The sequence below is a fragment of the Leucopleurus acutus genome (genome assembly GCF_964270905.1).
Source record: "Leucopleurus acutus genome assembly, chromosome: X".
In the NCBI taxonomy this organism is placed as follows: domain Eukaryota; kingdom Metazoa; phylum Chordata; class Mammalia; order Artiodactyla; family Delphinidae; genus Leucopleurus; species Leucopleurus acutus.
The window spans coordinates 15,179,784-15,198,808 of record NC_139148.1 but is presented as its reverse complement, the minus strand read 5'-3'; the positions used below and the strand labels follow the sequence as shown (position 1 = coordinate 15,198,808).

Here is a 19,025-nt window from a genome sequence, read left to right as displayed (position 1 = left end):
CCTAAAAAGCACAGAACACTATTAGGCACCATGTTCTCACACATTTCCACAGAAGAAGAAACCAGACAGAATCTCCCTGGGAGAGGGGGAGAGGTGTATAGGCATACCTCGCTTTACTGCAACTTCGCAGATAACTGCGTTTTTTTTTAAACAAATTGAAGTTTGTGGCAACCCTTAATTGAGTTCTTCCAATAGCATTTGCTCACTTCGTGTCTCTGTCACGTTTTGGTAATTCTTACAACGTTTCAGACTTTTTCATTATTACTATATTTGTTATGCTGACGTGTGATCAGTAATCTTTAATGTTACTACTGCTGAACTTGATGAAGGTTCAGATGATGGTTAGTATTTTTTAGCAACAAAATATGTTTAAATTAAGATACATACATTTCTTTTAGACAAAATGCTATTTCACACTTAGTAGATTACAGTATAGTGTGAACATAACTTTTATATGCAATGGGAAACCAAAAAATTTGCGTGACTCCCTTTATATTCATTTTATTGCAGTGGTCTGGACCCGAGGTGTGCCTGTGTAGGGTAGCTGAGAATCTCTTCCTTTGAGTCAAGCAGTTCCTGAGCTAGAGCTTGAGTAATCACTTAGAAACCATTCTATATCATGAAGAGGGAAACTGGCCAGTTCCAAGAAGATGCCCAAAGATCGTTTTTTCTATCCACTTTGCTAGCTTGGGTCATGATGGACCTATATATCTTAATGGGAAGATTTCCCCATACATATCTCATGTTTAGCAGAAAAGAATTCTCGATTCAAGGCTATTTCTCTTTTGAATGTTCCTGTTGCTTCAAAGCTTCATTATTGCACTTTGGGGAGGAAGAGATTTCAGAGAGCAGTGTGCTTCCCCCGGTTGACAGGGCCTGCACTAGAGCGTAACCCTGCTGTCACACAGCAGCTTGGGTCTACGAGTTTGTGGTTGAATCAGGCCCACGAGCACATGGTCAGGGGACTGGCAAAGACCTTTGAAATTATCTGCCTCAGTTCAGAGAGGCAGAGCTCAGACAGCACTGGGCTCTGCCTGGAACCAGACCCCAGGTTCAGGGCCTCCTCACAACCCCATGCTGCCTCCTAATGGGTGGTGCATTTCCAGGGGATGGACAGTCCCTCACTGTAGAGATCAGGCCATGGAGCCTGCAGGGGCTGTTTTCTTTCTAACTGTTAGAAACCTAGGTTTCCTGCAAACGTATTCATTTTACTATGTGTGATGTGTATGTGGTGGTGGGGGGGGGGGCTGACAGTGGGGGCTGGGTACTTCCTAGCAACTGCGTGTTCAGGTTGCCCCTTTTCCAGTATTGAGGCACTTGACAAAACAAAGTTGGTAATGGGCCGTAATTTGGAACCTGAAAGCATAGCAAGGGAAAATAAATAGCTTCAGGGGTATTTTGCCTATTTTATGATAGAGAATAACCATCTATCCATGTTCTACTAAAAGGCATATTTCCTGACTGTAGTAACTGCTAGGTGTTATAAGCTCTCCTTTTCTTCCTGGTGAACAGTTCTGGCTACGTGTTGTAAAGGGTTACTCTGCAACTTTTCTCTTCTGATCTCTACACTGACCTTTGGGCTTGTACTTGTCATTTCAGTATCCTCCTTTATCCAGTGTGTTTACACATCAGCTAGGCACCGATTTTGAACATTCTTTTATTTTGAGCACAGTTTGTATCTGTGCTGGTTCTGGATGACAGCTGGGAAGGTTCACCCATCACATCACAGTAACATGCAGAGACCACCACAGACAGGGCTGCCCCGACCCATATGGCACCTTTGTGCAAATTAGAAAAAGAGCCTCACCCTTGGAGTGGCCACAGCTCTGGGCCAAGGCGCCATCCAGCCTGACTTTCAGCGTCACTCACTTCCTCAGGTGGACAGGCTTTTGCAGGGCGCCACTACCCACGGGGCCTCCATTGGACAGCTCGAGACTAACGCAAGCGTACCCAGCAGACTTGCTTGGAGCAGCTGCTCCGGGCTGGGCAGCAGGCTAGGTACTGGGGTACAGAGGGGTCATGACGCTGGCTCTGCCTCTGCGAACTTGCAGGCTAGGGGGGTCGGAGGAGCGAATCCATGGGATGGAGGGCAGACAGAGGACCGCCGGCGGCAAAGGCTTGGTGCATTAGAGGACCTGCAAGCAGATTGGAAGGACTGAGGTGGAGAGGGGGAGACACATACCTCCACGGGGAGGCAGGAGCCAGCAATGGGTGGGAGGAGGGCAGAGCCAAGCTGTCTTTTGACCCAGATATCTTGTCTACCTTCTGTTCTTTGCATCGACTATTTCCCATTCCAGATCTATGTAATCTTTCTTAACAGTACTTACATTTCAAAAAGTTTTAATGTACAATCTGACTGTAAAAGTAATTCTGCATACTGCAAAACATACAAGATTCTATAGAAAGAAAATATTTCTCCCGAATCTTACTTCCCAAATATAACCACAATGATGTTTTGGAGAATCTCCCTCCACGTATTATCCTATTTGATTATTTGATTACTGGTAACATTTAATTCTGTTCCATTTATGAGCTTAAGTTTTTCTCAGTTTACTACAGAAAATTTTTTTAAATTCACTGCATGTATTAACAACATCACTGATTAATTCACATGCAGAGAATGGCTCGTCTCATGATGTGATTTTCCCCTTTGGAGAAAGATGTGTTTCCTATTTCCTTCAATTGGCTTATGTTTTCTGGAGAAGAAAGTGGTCACTAACATTCCCCCAACCAACAAACATTGTAATGACCCAGAACCCAAAGGTCAGCATGGCGTTTACAACAGAGAAAATTGCAGCCTTTTACAACACGTAGCCAGCACTGTCCATCAGAAAGAGAACTGTAGCTTATTTTGATGAGTCAAAAGCCCCCAATGGATTCAGCTTTTTGAGTCCCTGATGGAAAATTAGTGATCTAATAATACAGTTGTTTTTCCTCAATAAATAGCGCCACCTTCTGGTAATTTTCTTGCATCTGCACACTGTGTTTATGAACCCCTGAGGAGAGCAAGATAGAAAGCTGACTCAGCATCCAGAACTACACTGCCATGGCTGTTGGCTGATGTTTTAGATCATTGTACCCATAATGCAACCAAATATAAGTATGAGCTGTGACATTTCTTGTTGCCCAGAGTTGTGCTCAAAGACAGCAGGCCCAGTTTCCAGTGCCTATCTCTCTGCCTTTTGCCATCAGTGTGCTTGTGGGAAGAGCACTGGATGGAACCAGGCCTGGGTTTGAGTTCCACCTCTGCTGCTTTTAGCCACGTGGCCCCCCGCGCAAGGGCCTCAGCCTCCATGGCCTCCTTATCCTAGCTCTCGCATAGAATTGGTTTGGAGGATCAAATGAGTGGCATTTTGTAAATCCTCTGTGCGCTCCCCATGTAGTGACGTTGGCCATTTTCTCCTCTGACATTCTGACTTCGGGTTTTCCTCTCTTTGCCAGGTAGATGAAGAGTATAAGAATCCTCACACGGTGGACAGAGTTCCTCTGGGGAAGCTGCCCCATCTGTGGGGTCAGTCCTTGTACATCCTCAGCTCCCTGTTGGCAGAGGTAAGGGACTTGGGGGCTTCACAGACTGGAAACCATCTGATTGGAAGTTCAGGGGACCCTGGAAGAACACAGGGGCTCTCTGCTCCATGTGGCTATGAATATCTTTGGCATCTTTTTTTTTTTAAGATTACATTCTTTTTAAATTTTTTTTTAAGATTTTTTTTAACGTGGACCATTTTTAAAGTCTTTATTGAATTTGTTACAATATTGCTTCTGGTTTTTTTTTTTTTTTTTTTTTTTTTTTTTTTTTTTTTATGTTTTGGTTTTTTGGCCGCGAGGCATGTGGGATCTTAGCTCCCCGACCAGGGATGGAACCCACACCCCCTGCACTGGAAGGTGAAGTCCCAACCACTGGACCGCCAGGGAAGTCACCCGTCTTTGGCATCTTCATGGCTTTCAGGTCAACTGGTTGGGGTTGACTCTGAGGCTTGAGACCTAGGCTTGTGTCCGTATTTATAGTAAACCGTTTTGGGCTTAGCTGCAAGCCAAGCACTCTCTGTCCCTCCCCCAGCGCCCCTTCCCACCAGCATTCCTGGTCTGTGGCTAGAACCTGGTTGAGTTGATGGTCGGTAGGAGGGCTGGAAACTTCTCAGCCAGGATCAGCACATGTATGAAAGATGCAGGGTTTGGGGGACTACTCCACACGGTCTTAGGTGCAGGAAGCAGGAGGACTCTGACGCTCCATTGCTCTCTCCAGGAAGGGGCAGCGGGCTGGTTCTTCTGTAGTGGATTTTGTGTCGGCCGCTCCCTCAGCCAGTAGCACCGCCACACAGAAGGTCTGCTGCCTCTGACTCATTCCTCCTTGTTAAGCATTTTCTTGCTCCCAGGTTTAAGTTTTCAAAATACAAATGCTTTTGTGCCAGCTAAACATGAATCCTCCTCCCCAGTCCTAAGTGTGAGTGATTTTTATCGGATGGCTCATCTTTCCTGGGAGGATCCTGCCCAGCTGAGTGCTTTGGACCCCTGGGGAGGGGTGTGGGATGTGGGGGGCGGGGGAGCCAGGGGAGCAATGGGTTGGATGTCACTGGAGTTCCTGGTGGGTGAAAGGAAGACCCAAGTGAAGCTATCACAGTGCAAGTGGCCCTTAGGTGCTGAGATGGAGCAGTTGCTTCATGGATATGATCATCTCCGCAGTTTCATGGACATGTTCTTGGGGGTGGAGACTGTGTCTTATACTTTTGTCTTTATGAGTAGGGAAGCACATATATCTCCTTTGGAAAGCCAGCCCTGCCTCTGACTAGCTCTTTAACCTCGGGCAGGTCTCTTAATCTCCCTGGGCCTCGGTTTCCTCATCTTTATTATTATTATTTTTTAATGTTGTACAGCTTTATTTAAATATAGGGTTTTTTTTTTCACGTTTCCTCATCTTTAAAGTAAAGAGGTTGGGCTTTATCATCTCTGCAATATGGTGCAGCTCTGATTTCTGTATCAGTGACATGGGAAACAAACTTGCTTTTGTTTCCTCCTCCCAATGTAAAGGCCCTCATCTAGGCCCAGCATTAGGTCCAACTTCTCAGAACTCCCAGAACACCTTGATCCCTTCTCTTAAGGTTCCCATCATTTATAGAAAATATGAGGAGATCCACATTCAAAAAGCACTCTGCCAGCAGGCAGGGGAGCTTTGTGTTTCAGGACAGTCAACTCTGGGCCAAGTCCTTACCCTAAGGACATTGCCTCGGTTTCCCCACCTGTAAGATGTGCGAATGGTAGTGCCTCCCTGTTAGGAGGCCTGTGTGACAGTGCATGTACAGGGCTCAGCACGGTACCTGGCGCGGGGTAAGGGCTCAGGAAGCATGAGTTACCCTTGTTCTTTTCACTCACACAAGTTTGGCGTCTCTGACTGGCCCTGGAGAGCTGGGTGCCAAAAACGCAATACATTGATCAGTGCCATCTAAATGGTATACTGTAGTTCAGAGAAAATAAGCATTTGCCTTGAAAAATGATAAAGGAATAAAACACTGAAGATTTTGAGCCCCCAGATATTTTATTTTCAAACTTAGGTTTAAGGTGAAATTTCAGTTAATCAGTATTTCATAGTGTTAATGCTCCTCTTTTCCTAGGGATTCCTTGCCACTGGTGAAATTGATCCCTTAAATAGAAGATTTTCCACTTCCGTCAAACCTGATGTCGTAGTACAAGGTTTGTGAGCATGTTTACTATTCATACTTAACTTTGTAAAACCAATGTTATTTTTAAAGCGAAGTGTTCCTATGTAATTTTTAAAAATCTGCATGTGTATATACTTTAGCATGTATTAGTTCTGTGAAATGTGTTCTGTAACTCAGCTGCTTCCAATCACAGTTACTTTCTACAAAGCAGTTGTTTCTTGAATCTAAACCTTGATTGCAACTGGGGCACAAGTGATTCATTGAGCATCATTTTTCATAACTGCTCTTCTTTGAAAAGTAGAACGCGACCTTGTTGAAAACTCAAAACCCAAATGAGGGTTCACTCGTTCCTCCCTTGGAGGTCTGACTTCTTTCCAGAGCTGCAGGCCCATGTTTTCACCTCCCTCCACCCATCTCCCCTCCTCTCCAGCCGGCAACTCTTCCGCAGAAGTGCAAGGCCAGCCTGGGCTACTGCTGCGGCACTGGCTCTGACTAGCCATGTGACTTCACCTCTGTGTGCCTCGGGCTCTCCTGACCGGTGCTCTCTCACAGGGTGGTCTTGAGAGGAATTGAGATCCACAGGGAAAGCCCTCAGTGCAGGGCCAGGCCTAGAATGCTCCCTGCTGGCCAATTCTCTCCCTACTTTTCCTCCTAGGAAGGACTCTCCAGGAGCTCACAAACCTCATAGAGTGACTTATATACCAGCTAAGTATCATAACGTGTCGTGACTACACCTTGTGTCCTCTAGAGGACACTGTACGTTTCTTAAGGACAAGGGCCTTATCATTTTGTAGCTTCTATGTTGATTGATACACACGCATTCAATACATTAAAAACAATTATTGAGCAAATGAAGGGCAACCCTCTCTGTGGCCACGGATGCATTTGGCTATGCCTGTCCGTGATACAGCAGAGGTCGTGCAGGTCATCACCCAGTCGATACTGTGCCGCAGGCCCACCGAGAGACGCACCCAACCATCACAACATTCCGATCAGGTAGAAAGTGTGACGATCATGATTATCATCCCCCTCTTACACATGAGGCTAAGGGGTTAACTTACTCAGGGACCCACGGCTGACAGCTGGAGGTGCAAACCCAGCTCTGACCTCCAGGTGGCGTGATCCAGCCTGACCCCACAGTCTCTGCCCGTCACCAGAGTACATGCTGCTAAGTGACCCCTTAAGTCCACAAGGCCGCTCTTCCAGTTGCGGGCTGGGGTGCAGCGATGGATCCTGAGCACCACTTTTTTTTTTTTTTTTTAAATGCAATGGAAGAAAACAGAGTAGAAAATATCAGAGGCTGTGGTCTGGAGGAAGGAGAAGTGCAGTTTCAGAAACTTCTCTGCGTGCATCTCTCTCAGATCACCAGGCTCACGGGTCTTGGTCAAGCCACTCGTCTGAAAGAGTCACTTCTACAGAGTGACCGCCTTGTGGCTCTGATATGTGGAGATCTCTGCACGGTGTTGTAATCTTCCAAAGAGACGGGTGTTAAGGGAAGCTGCTCGCCCAGTCCTGCATGGCTGATGTTCCCGTGCTGGGGCCTGGGGGGTTAGCTTCCAGTCCCTGCTCAGCTACGGCTGGCCAGTCGAGCAGCAAGGCTTCCCCTCAGGGCCTTGCTGTGAAGCTCAGATGAGATCATGAATATTAAAATACTTTGAAACAGCATCATGTGCTATGTAAATATAAGGAGGTGACATTCAGGTCTCAGTGGCATTTATATGTATCATACGTTCAGGTGCCACCAGCCTGAGGGTACAGTGGTTGGGCTCAGGGAGCTGCCTTAACAGTAACCGAGTCTTTCCTCTGGCCTGAGCACCGCCCCGAGCCCCTGCAGTTCCTGGCAGGCTCAGCTGCAGGTGCACACAGCACCAGCCGCTCTCTCTGTGGCCAGAACTCCCTTTCTCCAGTTCCCTCCCCGGGACTCCTTCCTTTTGCCAAAGCACTGTCCCTTCTCTCTCTTTTTTTTTTTTTTTGCGGTATGTGGGCCTCTCACTGTTGTGGCCTCTCCCGTTGCGGAGCACAGACTCCGGATGCGCAGGCTCAGCGGCCATGGCTCACGGGCCCAGCCGCTCTGCGGCATGTGGGATCTTCCCGGACCGGGGCACGAGCCCGTGTCCCCTGCATCGGCAGGCGGACTCTCAACCACTGTGCCACCAGGGAAGCCCTGTCCCTTCTCTTAAAAGCCAGCAGTACTGGTACAGCAGGTATGGGGGAGTCTGAGCCCACCTCCGGCCCCCACATCCCAGGCATCCCAGAGCCTTGCCTGCTAGAGAGCCAGATGCCCAGCCTCATTCACTGGAGATGGGGCTCAGGCCGGCCCACTGGGTGCGTGGCCCAGCTCTGGGGTGGCTCTTCCCTACTAGCGGGGGGCCCTGTGCTGTGTTTCCCAGTGGGCCAGGCTGCCCCACTACCACCAGCCCACTGGTAGGCCCACTTTTCCTTCTCTCCAGAGCATAAAATCTCCTCCCCCCTCCTCCTCCCTCCCCGTCGGTCAGAGCATCGCCTGCTGCACACACCACTATATTGCTCTTCTGTCTTTGAGAGCAGAGGCACGGACTTCTTCTGGTATCCCCTTTGCAAAGCTGTTTCCACTCCTGACCCCATGTGAAAAGAACACAAGACAGGTTTCGAATAAATGCAGACCCACAGGGAAGCAAGACGTCATTTGAGATGGGTAATTCAGCTTGGGACCTGTTGAAGACCACTTCTAGAAGTCCCAGACTGTCTTGCACATTGAGGGCACTCGATAAATATGCACTGTGGGTGCTGAGGGGAGGCAAGGCCAGAGCGAACCAGGAAGAGCGACAGGACAAGCGCTCTCCCTTTCAAAAGCACCCAGCACATGGAGAGCATGCTGTCACAGGCCAGAGAGGAGAGGGGACAGCAGCACACATCCGCGTGAGGGGACGAGGGCCGCCGTCTCATGCAGGTGCTATGTTCTTGTTCACAGTGACTGTTCTGGCAGAAAACAAGCACATTAAGGAGTTGCTGAGGAAACATGGGGTGAGCTTGCAGAGTATCGCCGACATTCATCCAATCCGAGTCCAGCCAGGCCGGATTCTTAGTCACATATATGCCAAGCTTGGTAGGTTTGGGGAAATAGCAGGGCATTTTTGGCGAGGGGGCATCTCGGTTCTAGGTTTGGGGTCTGGGGGAGACTGTGATATGTGTAAATTAAAGGAATTGGGCAAAGCACTAAAGTAGGTGGTTTGACAGCTTCCACGTGAAGAGGAATGGCCACCAAGCACATTCCTCTCATGCCTGTTCAGGAGATGTCACCACAGGTAGCAGTGTGATTCGTCAGCTCTGTTGTAAAATAAGGAGCCACCTTTGAAATTTCACAGTTGGAACAGTCATTTGTGTCTTGGTGATGTTTCTAAATTTTATCTGTGGTCTAAGAAAATGCCCATTTACCCATTAAAATGGGAGATGGGTTCTCTTTACTTTTTCTAAAATCTGACTTTGTTTAGGATCATGGTTCAATACTAAATAAATAAAAAGTGAACATTAATAAAGTCCTTTTAATAATTTTATTCCATATAGATGTGGCACCGGGTGCTGTTCTTCTATATGCATGAAAAGAAGGGGGTGGGATTTGTTTTTAATTCATCCTTGTCCCAAAGAAGGATAACAGTATTAGAAAAACCAAACCCCAAAGTGAGTTGCTTAACATATAAATAAGCCCAGTCTTAGCCAGAATCACTTGGATTAGATGTCACTGTATTTGCTCTAGCTCGAATTTCTCTTTTATTTTCTAAATAGGACGGAATAAGAATATGAAATTGAGTGGGCGACCGTATCGGCACATCGGAGTCCTTGGAACATCTAAACTATATGTGATTAGGAACCAAATCTTCACTTTCACACCCCAGGTGAGAAGAGCAGGCCAGTAACAAACCAACAAGCATCTGTCTATTAAGCTGTCTTTTCTGTCTGGGGAGGCACTTTGAATGTGGCAGAATGTGCATGCGTGTATTCAAACAGAGACATAAGATGACGCCCAGTACCTAATACAGTTCTTTACTCGTGGTAGGTGCTCAATAAATGCGGCTTGAATCGAATTGAGCGTGCCCTCACTTCCAGTATGAAATTCATACCACTTTACAAATTCGCTAGTGACATGCCACTTGACTCGCAGCCCTTGCGCCCTAATTGCAATAGTCCTTAACCCTTGCTTGGGCTGTTAGCAGGTCCTCTGTCAGCAGAATCCCACATGGGAAGTCTGATTTCTTAGGTCCCAACCCCCTTGACAGGATCCTGAATATACTGATTATGGAACCTTTCTTCAGAGTTTTTGTTTCCAAAGGAAACTAGTCCTGTGGAATGCAAACGAAGCGTTTTTCATCCATTTGGGCAGCTAGAAAGGCCAACTGAGGGATCACTTTGTCAACATGGGGCATAGCCGCCCAGCTGTCTGGGGACATAGTTGGACTGTAGGGTCATGGGCCTCAAGTTGCTCTTTTTCACCCAGCCTGTGCTGCTTGCTTAAATCTTGTGAGTTATTTCCCTTCGTAACAAATTTTAGACCAGAACTGAGCGTGCACTGGTCCAGAGGCCAGGACGACAGTGATTTTCATCAACATCAGGCAACAGTGCCTTTAGTTCACATTAACCAGGCCATGAATCAGGTAAACACAGTCTCCACGTCTCACCTGCTCTCAGTGGCCCCACTAGGAAAACATCACCGAGCCCAGCAGCCCTGGACAGTGTAGGAATTCAGGAGTTATTGCTTTACTTTCAGGGACAGCGGTATTGGGGCAGGTCCTTAAATCCCCATCCAAGGAGCTGTAAATAGATCTCGTTGTGCAACTTTCCCTTCTGCGCTAGCACTAACGTAGCTCTGGCTCCTGGGCAGGCGACAGATCGATTTGTCTGATCGCGAGGAGAGCCCCATTATGGGGGCGGATTACAGCCAGGGTTGAGCCTCTTCTCTGGAAACAAAATGCAAGGATTAGTGCTGCCGTGAATGACAGCTGGGTTATGTCGAGGGAGATGAAGGACAGCCTTGAACCTGGCCTCTTCTGACTTGCAGTTCACTGACCAGCATCACTTCTACCTGGCCCTGGACAATGAGATGATTGTGGAGATGCTGAGGATCGAGCTAGCCTACCTGTGCACCTGCTGGCGGATGACGGGCAGACCCACGCTCACCTTCCCCATCACCCATACCATGCTCAGTAACTCCATGAACTTGATCTGCTTGACTCATGTCCCACTGGTGGTTTGGACCCTTTTCAAAATGTTTAAAATGCGTCCCATGGACAGAGCTAAGTACTGAAGGGGGTTCTTAGCAGTTAGATTTCTTAGGTCGGGAATCTTCTGCGCCATACATAGTTTAATTAGATTTTGTTGATGAAAACGTTTCAGTGCATAACGAAACAAAGTATTCCCAGATTAAGTGAACTAATTGATCTTTTTTTTTTTTTTTAAGCAAACGATGGCTCAGATATTCATTCTGCTGTTCTTTCTACAATTCGAAAACTAGAGGATGGATATTTTGGAGGAGCTAGGTAATTTGTGATTTTTTTAAAAAGCAAAAGTAACGTTGACCTTTCTTAAAGTCTTTTGCTGCCCTTCTCCCATTTTCCGTATCACCTGCCGAACATAGAAGCGTGGAGCTTTAGAGTAAAAAGGGAGTTAAAACATCTAATCCAGTCACCCATGTGAAACTGGAATCATCTCTAAGCATCAGTTGGTGGGTGTTTGTGAAGCTTTTATGGACGCCAGGAGGCCTGGGGCATAGAGAGATGAACATATCAAGTCCTCCGAAGTGGCACTCTCGGAATGCATGTATGGGATGCTGTGTCTGTTTCTACTCAAAGGCTAGAAAACACCCAGGGCCTAGGATCTGGCCGGTGCTCAATAATCAAATCACTCCCGGAATTGACTTGAGTGTGCTAACGCCGTAAGAATAATTCACAGAACTTTACAAATTCCTTCGTGGCCCTCAGAGCAGAGCACCTGAATGGGCCTCCCTAGACCACTGTCCCCTCATCCTCCGTGGAACGACGCCCATTCCGATTTGCAGGCCCACAGTCCAACCGGTGCTCCCAGCTATTACAGTGAAGCACCTTGAGGGATGGGAGGCTCACCTCCCATGGAAACCCCTTTTGTTTTTGTACCCCATGACTGTCACAAGGCAGAGGATTTCTCAGTAGCATCTATGCCCTGATCTCTGTGAATCTCCTGGAATATGCCCGAAGGGCCCCAGGATAACCTCACCACGCAGCTGGCCCGAGTAATGTGTGGCCTTTGCCGAGCTTGGGGAGGCTGCCGTTTGGGTCCTGATGGAGTGCCAGTTGCTAAAAGTGTTTGGGAGTTGAAGTCAGCCCTTCTTGTCACATCCTCCCACACCAGGGACCCTGCTGCCACAGTAATTTTTTTAAATTATAAAATACACATAAAAATTGCCATCTTAACCATTTTCAAGTGTACAGTTCGGTTGCGTTAAGTATATTCACGTAGTTTGCAACCAATCTCTAGAACTCTTTTCATCTTGTAAAACTGAAACTCCCCCCACCCCTGCCCCAGGCAACTACAGTCTGCTTTCTGTCTCCAGGTGTCTCGTCTCAGTGGACTTATCCAGTATTTGTTTTTTTGTGTGACTGGCTTATTTCACTTAGGCTAATGTCCTCAGGGTTGAGTCACTGGATTTCTAAGCACTGGGTTTGGCACCTCTGCTCACCAAGCTCGCTGTGGGTTTTGCTGTAGACTCGAAGTGGCCCTCGCTCCAAGCTTCTCCTGGCCTCTCTCATGAGTGTCAGCGAGGCCATCCCCAGCATTCTGCTATCTAGCTCCCAGGGCTGGCGCCATAACTGCAGTTGGCATCTGCTTTCGTACATTTCATATCCAGCTTGGATAAGTTACCACCTGGCATATGGCGTCATAACCGAGAGACAGTACTATACGCCCATAATTAACTGTTTTCCAAAATGAATTCTTTAACTGAAATTTAATCATTGTCAAAAGGATACCGTGTGCAGTTAGTTGAGCACTTGCAGTGTGTTCTTTGTGGCTTTGCACCTGTTGTCTCATGTTGTCTTCACTTTGTCGTGCAGGCTGTATTCCTATTTTATGGGCAAGGATCTGTAGGCTCAGAGAGCCAGGGGCACAAGATGAGTAGGTGCAGAAGCTCTGTGTGAATCCAGAAACGGGGCTGTAACCACCATACTGAGCTGGATGAGGGCTTACAGGAATCAGGAGGGCCTCCTGGTTACAGAGTATGGCAAACAATCCAGAGAACCATGGAAAGAAACAGGAATGCCTAGGCTCCATCAGCTGCCCTTCCTACTTAGTTCTTCATAATTAAAGTTGAATGTCATTTTGTCTCTTCTTTAGGTCTGAGGGTATTTAAAAAACTGAACTCGCTCTACATGCCAGACTCTACCCTCTGCACCCACCTGGGGTCGCTTGCTATCAGAGGGTTTAGCCTTTCCGCCTTTGACCTGATTCCTTTCAACTTCCTCAGAGAGGAACTGGTCCCTGGCTCCACCTCATCTCCTACTGTTTCCAACCGCAGGGCAAAACAATCCTTAGAACTGACCCCAGGGCTCTAGGGGGAAAGTTTTACTTGATTTAAGGGAAGGCTTTTCTCTCCCTCAGGCAATGTCTCTTGACAGCGTACTTGCCCGCGGAAGCTCAGGCACCTGTGAGTTCATTTGAGCTGCGAGCTTCTGTTTACTCTCCTCAAACTAAGCCATTTAAACACGTCATAATCTGATGCTGGTAGCTCTGAGGCATCCTACACTCTTCTGCCTCCAGATCTAACACTTTACGAAGCACATAGTGCCCGCTTTCTTTCTGTACAGTGGACATCCCGCTTGCCCCCCGAACCTGGGGGTGGATCAGGTTCAGGGAGCAAGATCTCGGAGGCTGCTGCCTTTGTAGCAGAACCCCATACTGCCAAACCCAGCTCCCAGTTTTCGGTGGAACTTTTCCCAGCCTGATAATAGGGCCCCTCTGGGCCACTGTCTCTCTCCGGGGATGGCCCGGCCATCACATTCTTTCTAGAGAGAACTTTGGCTCTGAGACGTGCCTCTCCCAACATTTCCCCCCATCCTCCCCCGGGCCTTGTGTGGCCGAGTGATAGGGACTCATAAAAGGTAGCACGAGGGCACCCAAAGAATCGTTGCTTGTGGTTTTGTCCTGGTCCAGTTGTTTTAGGGCGAAAAATACCCGAGGGTTGGTTCTGGTTAAAAGTGGTTCGCTCAATATGTTTTGTAAAACTTTGGTTGGTTCAATAAAATAGATTTCTATTTGTGTTGGGTTTGGGGATAAGAAATCAGCATGATGCATTTTGGCTTTCAATATGCTGTGTGCTTCTACTTCATACTTGCTATTGAATTTTCATTTTAATTTCTTGGCTGACTGCTTGCATGGGGCAGTCTGCAGAGTGACGTGCTTACTGATTCTGGCAGAAGTGCCACCTGGTTATTGAAAAGTCTCTCGATGATTCATAGTGGAAGTTTGTCCACATCCACCTATATCTCTAACATAGTGTTTCCTTGGCAGAGTAAAATTAGGGAGCCTTTCGGAATTTCTCACCACCTCTTTCTACACGTATCTGACCTTCCTGGATCCAGACTGTGATGAGAAGTTGTTTGACGATACCAGTGAAGGGAGCTTCAGTCCTGATAGTGATTCAGATTTGGGAGGATATTTCGAAGACAACTATAATCAAGGTACGGCTTGGAATGCCTTTGCAGGTGTCCCTGAATTTATTTAAACCTTGGCATTGTGATAAAATTGCCCTAAAACTCAAGCACAGAAAATGATTTGTAATTAACATGACAAAAGAGTCTTTGGAAACTTTCACGTATTAAAATGCCACTTTAATAAACCTAAACTGTGAAAGTGGGGCTTTTTTAAACCTAGAGGGACAAAGAGTTTCAGGAATGTGGACTTTTCACGAAATATAAAGAAAGAAACACACTGCTTGAATTTTCAAAGAAATGGTAGAATGATCTTGGTTTGACTGGATATAAGTGATGAAGTCCTTTGTGTATAACATTTCTCAAACTGAGGAAGGTTTTGGGTTGGAGTGACCTGTTTTTCACTTTTAGATAGTACTTGGGATTGCGGCTGGGGATTCCATAATGCTTAGCTCACTCATGACAAATTAAAACCAAAAGATGAGATGTTGGCTGCTGGCCCTCTCATTGTCTACATATTCAGCTCATCTTGGGATGATGTGATGTAAACACTATTTGGACCTGTATTTTCTTTTTCTAGGATGAAGTTTTTCCAAACAATAACTTTATGAATACATGCATTATCTATGTAAATCTCTTTACCTTCCAGCGGTAGAGTGGAGGTCAAATATCTATATCAAAATGTTGTCTTTCACTAAATCTACTCAGCACTTCATGCTACACGTAATCACTATTATGCATTTAGGTTATTTCTACAGCTTGTTTTCACTGGCTCTTTTTCTTACCTGTGTAATTATAGAAAGCCAGGATGAACTTGACCAGTATATCAACCACCTCCTGCAAAGCACATCCTCGAAGTGCTATCTGCCACCTCTTTGTAAGAAGACAGAGGACAGCCATGTTTTCAGTGCCATCTACTCCACTCGGGATATACTTTCCGTGATGGCAAAAGCAAAGGGTTTGGAAATTCCATGTACATTATTAACTCTTTTCTGCCTGTTAAAATAACTTCTTTTATCAAAGTAATGCATGAGCATGATGTAAAAGTCAAAGAATCCTAAACGACAACAAAATGCAGCTGTTTCCTGCCTCACCTCTCCCCTCCTCACTGCCCCCAGTCCTTCTACTTAGAGGCAACCACTTTCAACTCTTAGTTGTTTCTCCTGGTATTTACATTTTTCTAAATAATGTGTCTGTAGTGCTGTCTTTGATGCATCGATTTTATTCAGTATCTGTTGACTTTTTCTTGTGCAGGTGAGGAATTCAGCTGTGTTAAATCACCACTCCTCTGCTTCACTTCCCCTAACCTATCCATGCAGTTGTATTAAGGTTTAGTTAAATCAGTATTCACTATTTCTGTCATTGTATGTATGCAAATATTATTCCCAACTCAGTATAATAATATACTACATTATCATTTTTCCTCTTCGTTTTTTCTAAAGTTAACAGTTGCCCTATCTTTTAGTTCGCTTCGCTTCCTTTCTACACCTTCCAATGGCCTCGCAATACAAATTTCCACAAGGTGAATCATGTATGAATCTCACAGTTCCACTGCTTTTCTTAGAGTCCAAAAGTTTCCTCCCATCTGGCTGATTGCACTCTAAGCCTCTTGCATACCTGGCATCCTGGGTCTTTTCTTTCTGATAATCCTTGGAATCTCCTTTGCTTGTCTCTGCAGTTGGGTTCCCTGTTTCTTGATTCTGGCATATTCCCCTTTCTCAATTTATTCCTTTGGTGGAATACATTCTAGAACAGTTTCAGTAGGTTTTAAGAAATGGTGCAATGGAAGAGGGCACAGTAATGACAGCCCTTAACTTGCTTGTTTCTGGAGTTCACTGCCCCTTTTGGCCTGGTCACCCTCCACGTCCAGGATGTAGATTTTATCCTGGGATGTTCCTTCATCATCATCTGGGAGACTTCCTTGTCTCCTTTGTTAGCTCTCCTGTTTTCTGTGTCTCAACTTTTCCTCTTTCTTAGCCTACTATCTTATTTTGGTGGAGGACATCCAGTAGTTTCCTAGGAAACAGTTCATGGTGGGTAAAATTGTTGAGACCTTTCAAGTCTGAAAATATCTACAAATTCTCCATTTGAGAGTTAGGCTGGGTATAGCATTCTAGATTGAAAATAAATTTTCCTTAAGAATTTTGAAAGCATCTCTTCATCGTCTTCTAGCTATCAGTGTTGCTTCTGAGAAATCGGAACCCATCCTGATTTTTTTTTTTTTTTTTTTTTTTTTTGCGGTACACGGGCCTCTCACTGTTGTGGCCTCTCCCATTGCGGAGCACAGGCTCCGGACGCGCAGGCTCAGCGGCCATGGCTCCCGGGCCCAGCCGCTCCGCGGCATGTGGGATCCTCCCGGACCGGGGCACGAACCCGTGTCCCCTGCATCGGCAGGCGGACTCTCAACCACTGTGCCACCAGGGAAGCCCCATTCTGATTTTTGATCCTTGAAATACAAACTGTTATTCTCTTTCCAAGTTTGTAGGATTTTCTCTCAGGTTCTGAAATTTCAATGATGTGCTTTGTTCTGGGTGTATTTTCATCCACTGTGTTGGCTACTCAGTGGGCCTTCTCTATCTTGAAATTTATGTTTTTTAGTCCTGTAAAGTTTTTCTGAAAAATTCCTTGACTCATTTCCTTCCCTACATTTTCTCTGTCCTCTCTTTCTGGTACTTTAGGATTCCAATGTTGACCTCCTGAAGAAGTCTTTATCGTTTCTCTCCCGTCTTCCATTTCTCTGTCTTTTGATCTGTTCTGAGGGCAATTGCTTCAACTTTTTGTTCCACCTGCTCAGTTGAGTTTTTCCACTTTTGCTGTCATGTTTTAAATCTTTGTTCTCTGAATTGTATCTGTTCTTGTTTCATGAATGCAATATAATTCTTATTACTCTAAGAATTAATGGCAGGGCTTTTTGTTTTTGTTTTTACATTTTCTTGTCCCTAAATGGTTTCCATTTCCCCCAAGTCAGTTTTTCCTGTTTGTATTGGTTTCTGTCTTCCAGAGCAGAGTCTTTCCTCCAGTGCTGGGTGTTCCTTGGTTAACTGCTTATGCATATAAGAATCTCCAAGCCTGTACCTGTAAATGGGGCCCGTTGGGTTTATGGGTGAAGGCGGGGCAGATTTCCCAGAGATGTTGTGCAATATCCTTTGCAATCTCCTTTCTAACCTGTAAGGGTCTGATTGCCTTGAGCTATACAGTCATTTATTCCCCCAAGGAATGTACCCACACCTTCAGACATGTGGGTCAGCATCCCCTCCAGAGACACACATACCACCCCTTTTTTACCCTCTTCAGAGAGACCTTCTAGCCTTCTATCAGGGTGAGCAAGGCAGTTGCCAAGCTGTGTGGAGTTGCACAAGGCATCTAGGGAGCTCACTGCCTCTCACACACCTTCTTCTCCATCTTCCTTCTTATGGTTACCCTCTCTGGACCCCCAAGTTCTAGAGGTCCATGGAGCAGCAAGCTCCTTAGACTTCTGAGGATTCTCTGTTAGAAATCTGACTGGTTCTTGGTTTTCCCCACTGCAGTCTTGGGTTTGGTTGCCTTGTGTCCACTAAATGTTTTCATCCTTCAGCTTTCCCACTTCCAAAATGTTACTATTGTCTTCTCTCCTGCTTCCCTATTCTTTAGGATTTGCCTTTTTAAAAATTATTTTTTTTGTAGTGTTAGTGGGGGTTGAAGAGAAAGTAAAACTTATGTTTAATCCACTAGTGTTACCTGAAGGTCTATAAATGCCTTTTATTTATTTATTTTAAAATTTATTTATTTTTAATTTTTGGCTGTGTTGGGTCTTTGTTGCTGCGTACGTGCTTTCTCTAGTTGCGGCAAGCAGGGGCTACTCTTCATTGCGGTGCGTGGGCTTCTCATTGTGGTGGCTTCTCTTGTTGCAGAGCATGGGCTCTAGGCACGTGGGCTTCAGTAGTTGCAGCACGCAGGCTCAGTAGTTGTGGCTCGTGGGCCGTAGAGCGCAGGCTCAGTAGTTGTGGCACACGGGCTTAGCTGCTCCGCGGCATGTGGGATCTTCCCGGACCAGGGCTTGAACCCATGTCCCCTGCATTGGCAGGTGGATTCTTAACCACTGTGCCACCAGGGAAGCCCTATAAATGCCTTTTAAATATACTTCATCTTTACCTGGAAAGCTTCCTATTTTCCCAAGGTGATATGACATACCCTGGCAGACAGAGATGGCTTAATGAATAAATACTGATAACAGCTAAAGGTGGTTAAAAGGGGAATTCCCTGATGGTCCAGTGGTTAGGACTCGGTGCTTTCACTGCTGGGGCCCAGGTTCAGTCCCTGGTCAGGGAACTAATAAGATCCTGCAAGCTGCACAGCACAGCCCCCCAAATTAATTAATTAATTAGGTGGTTAAAAAAACAGAAGCGCTAACACCCAGCAGTGGCAAAGTGAAACACACAGTGGACAGGAAGCTGGTACACCTCGATTATGAGAAGGCCAGTGACCTTGGACAAATGACAAGGTCATTGGACAAACCTTGGACAAACTCTCTCTGGTTCTCAGTTTCCACATCTGAAAGAAAAAGAAGCTGGACTCAATCATTTCTAAGGCTCCTTCCAGTCCTAGATGCTATGTAGTTTTCCCTGAATTCTAAGAGAGAAAAGTGGAATTCAGCTCCTTAAAGCAAGATCTGTGTGTGTCCTGCTCATTTCTTATTTCCAGAGTTAGCACATGATGTGGCCACATGAAAAATTCTTTT

At 46.1% G+C, this 19,025-nt stretch overlaps 1 protein-coding gene across 5 annotated transcripts in view; it reads left to right on the top strand.

Moving 5' to 3' along the window:
* Positions 1–19,025, top strand: part of PHKA2 (phosphorylase kinase regulatory subunit alpha 2) — an 83,132-nt gene that overhangs the window by 49,576 nt on the left and 14,531 nt on the right. For 4 of the 5 annotated variants that reach the window (XM_082864195.1, XM_082864194.1, XM_082864193.1 and 1 more), the window contains exons 12-19: positions 3,442–3,549; positions 5,610–5,688; positions 8,608–8,742; positions 9,420–9,529; positions 10,690–10,834; positions 11,089–11,167; positions 14,169–14,338; positions 15,108–15,281. In XM_082864195.1, the coding sequence (XP_082720321.1) occupies positions 3,442–3,549; positions 5,610–5,688; positions 8,608–8,742; positions 9,420–9,529; positions 10,690–10,834; positions 11,089–11,167; positions 14,169–14,338; positions 15,108–15,281 (1,000 nt within the window). The remainder of the gene's footprint in view (positions 1–3,441; positions 3,550–5,609; positions 5,689–8,607; positions 8,743–9,419; positions 9,530–10,689; positions 10,835–11,088; positions 11,168–14,168; positions 14,339–15,107; positions 15,282–19,025) is intronic. The other variant, XM_082864192.1, reaches the window with a different exon arrangement.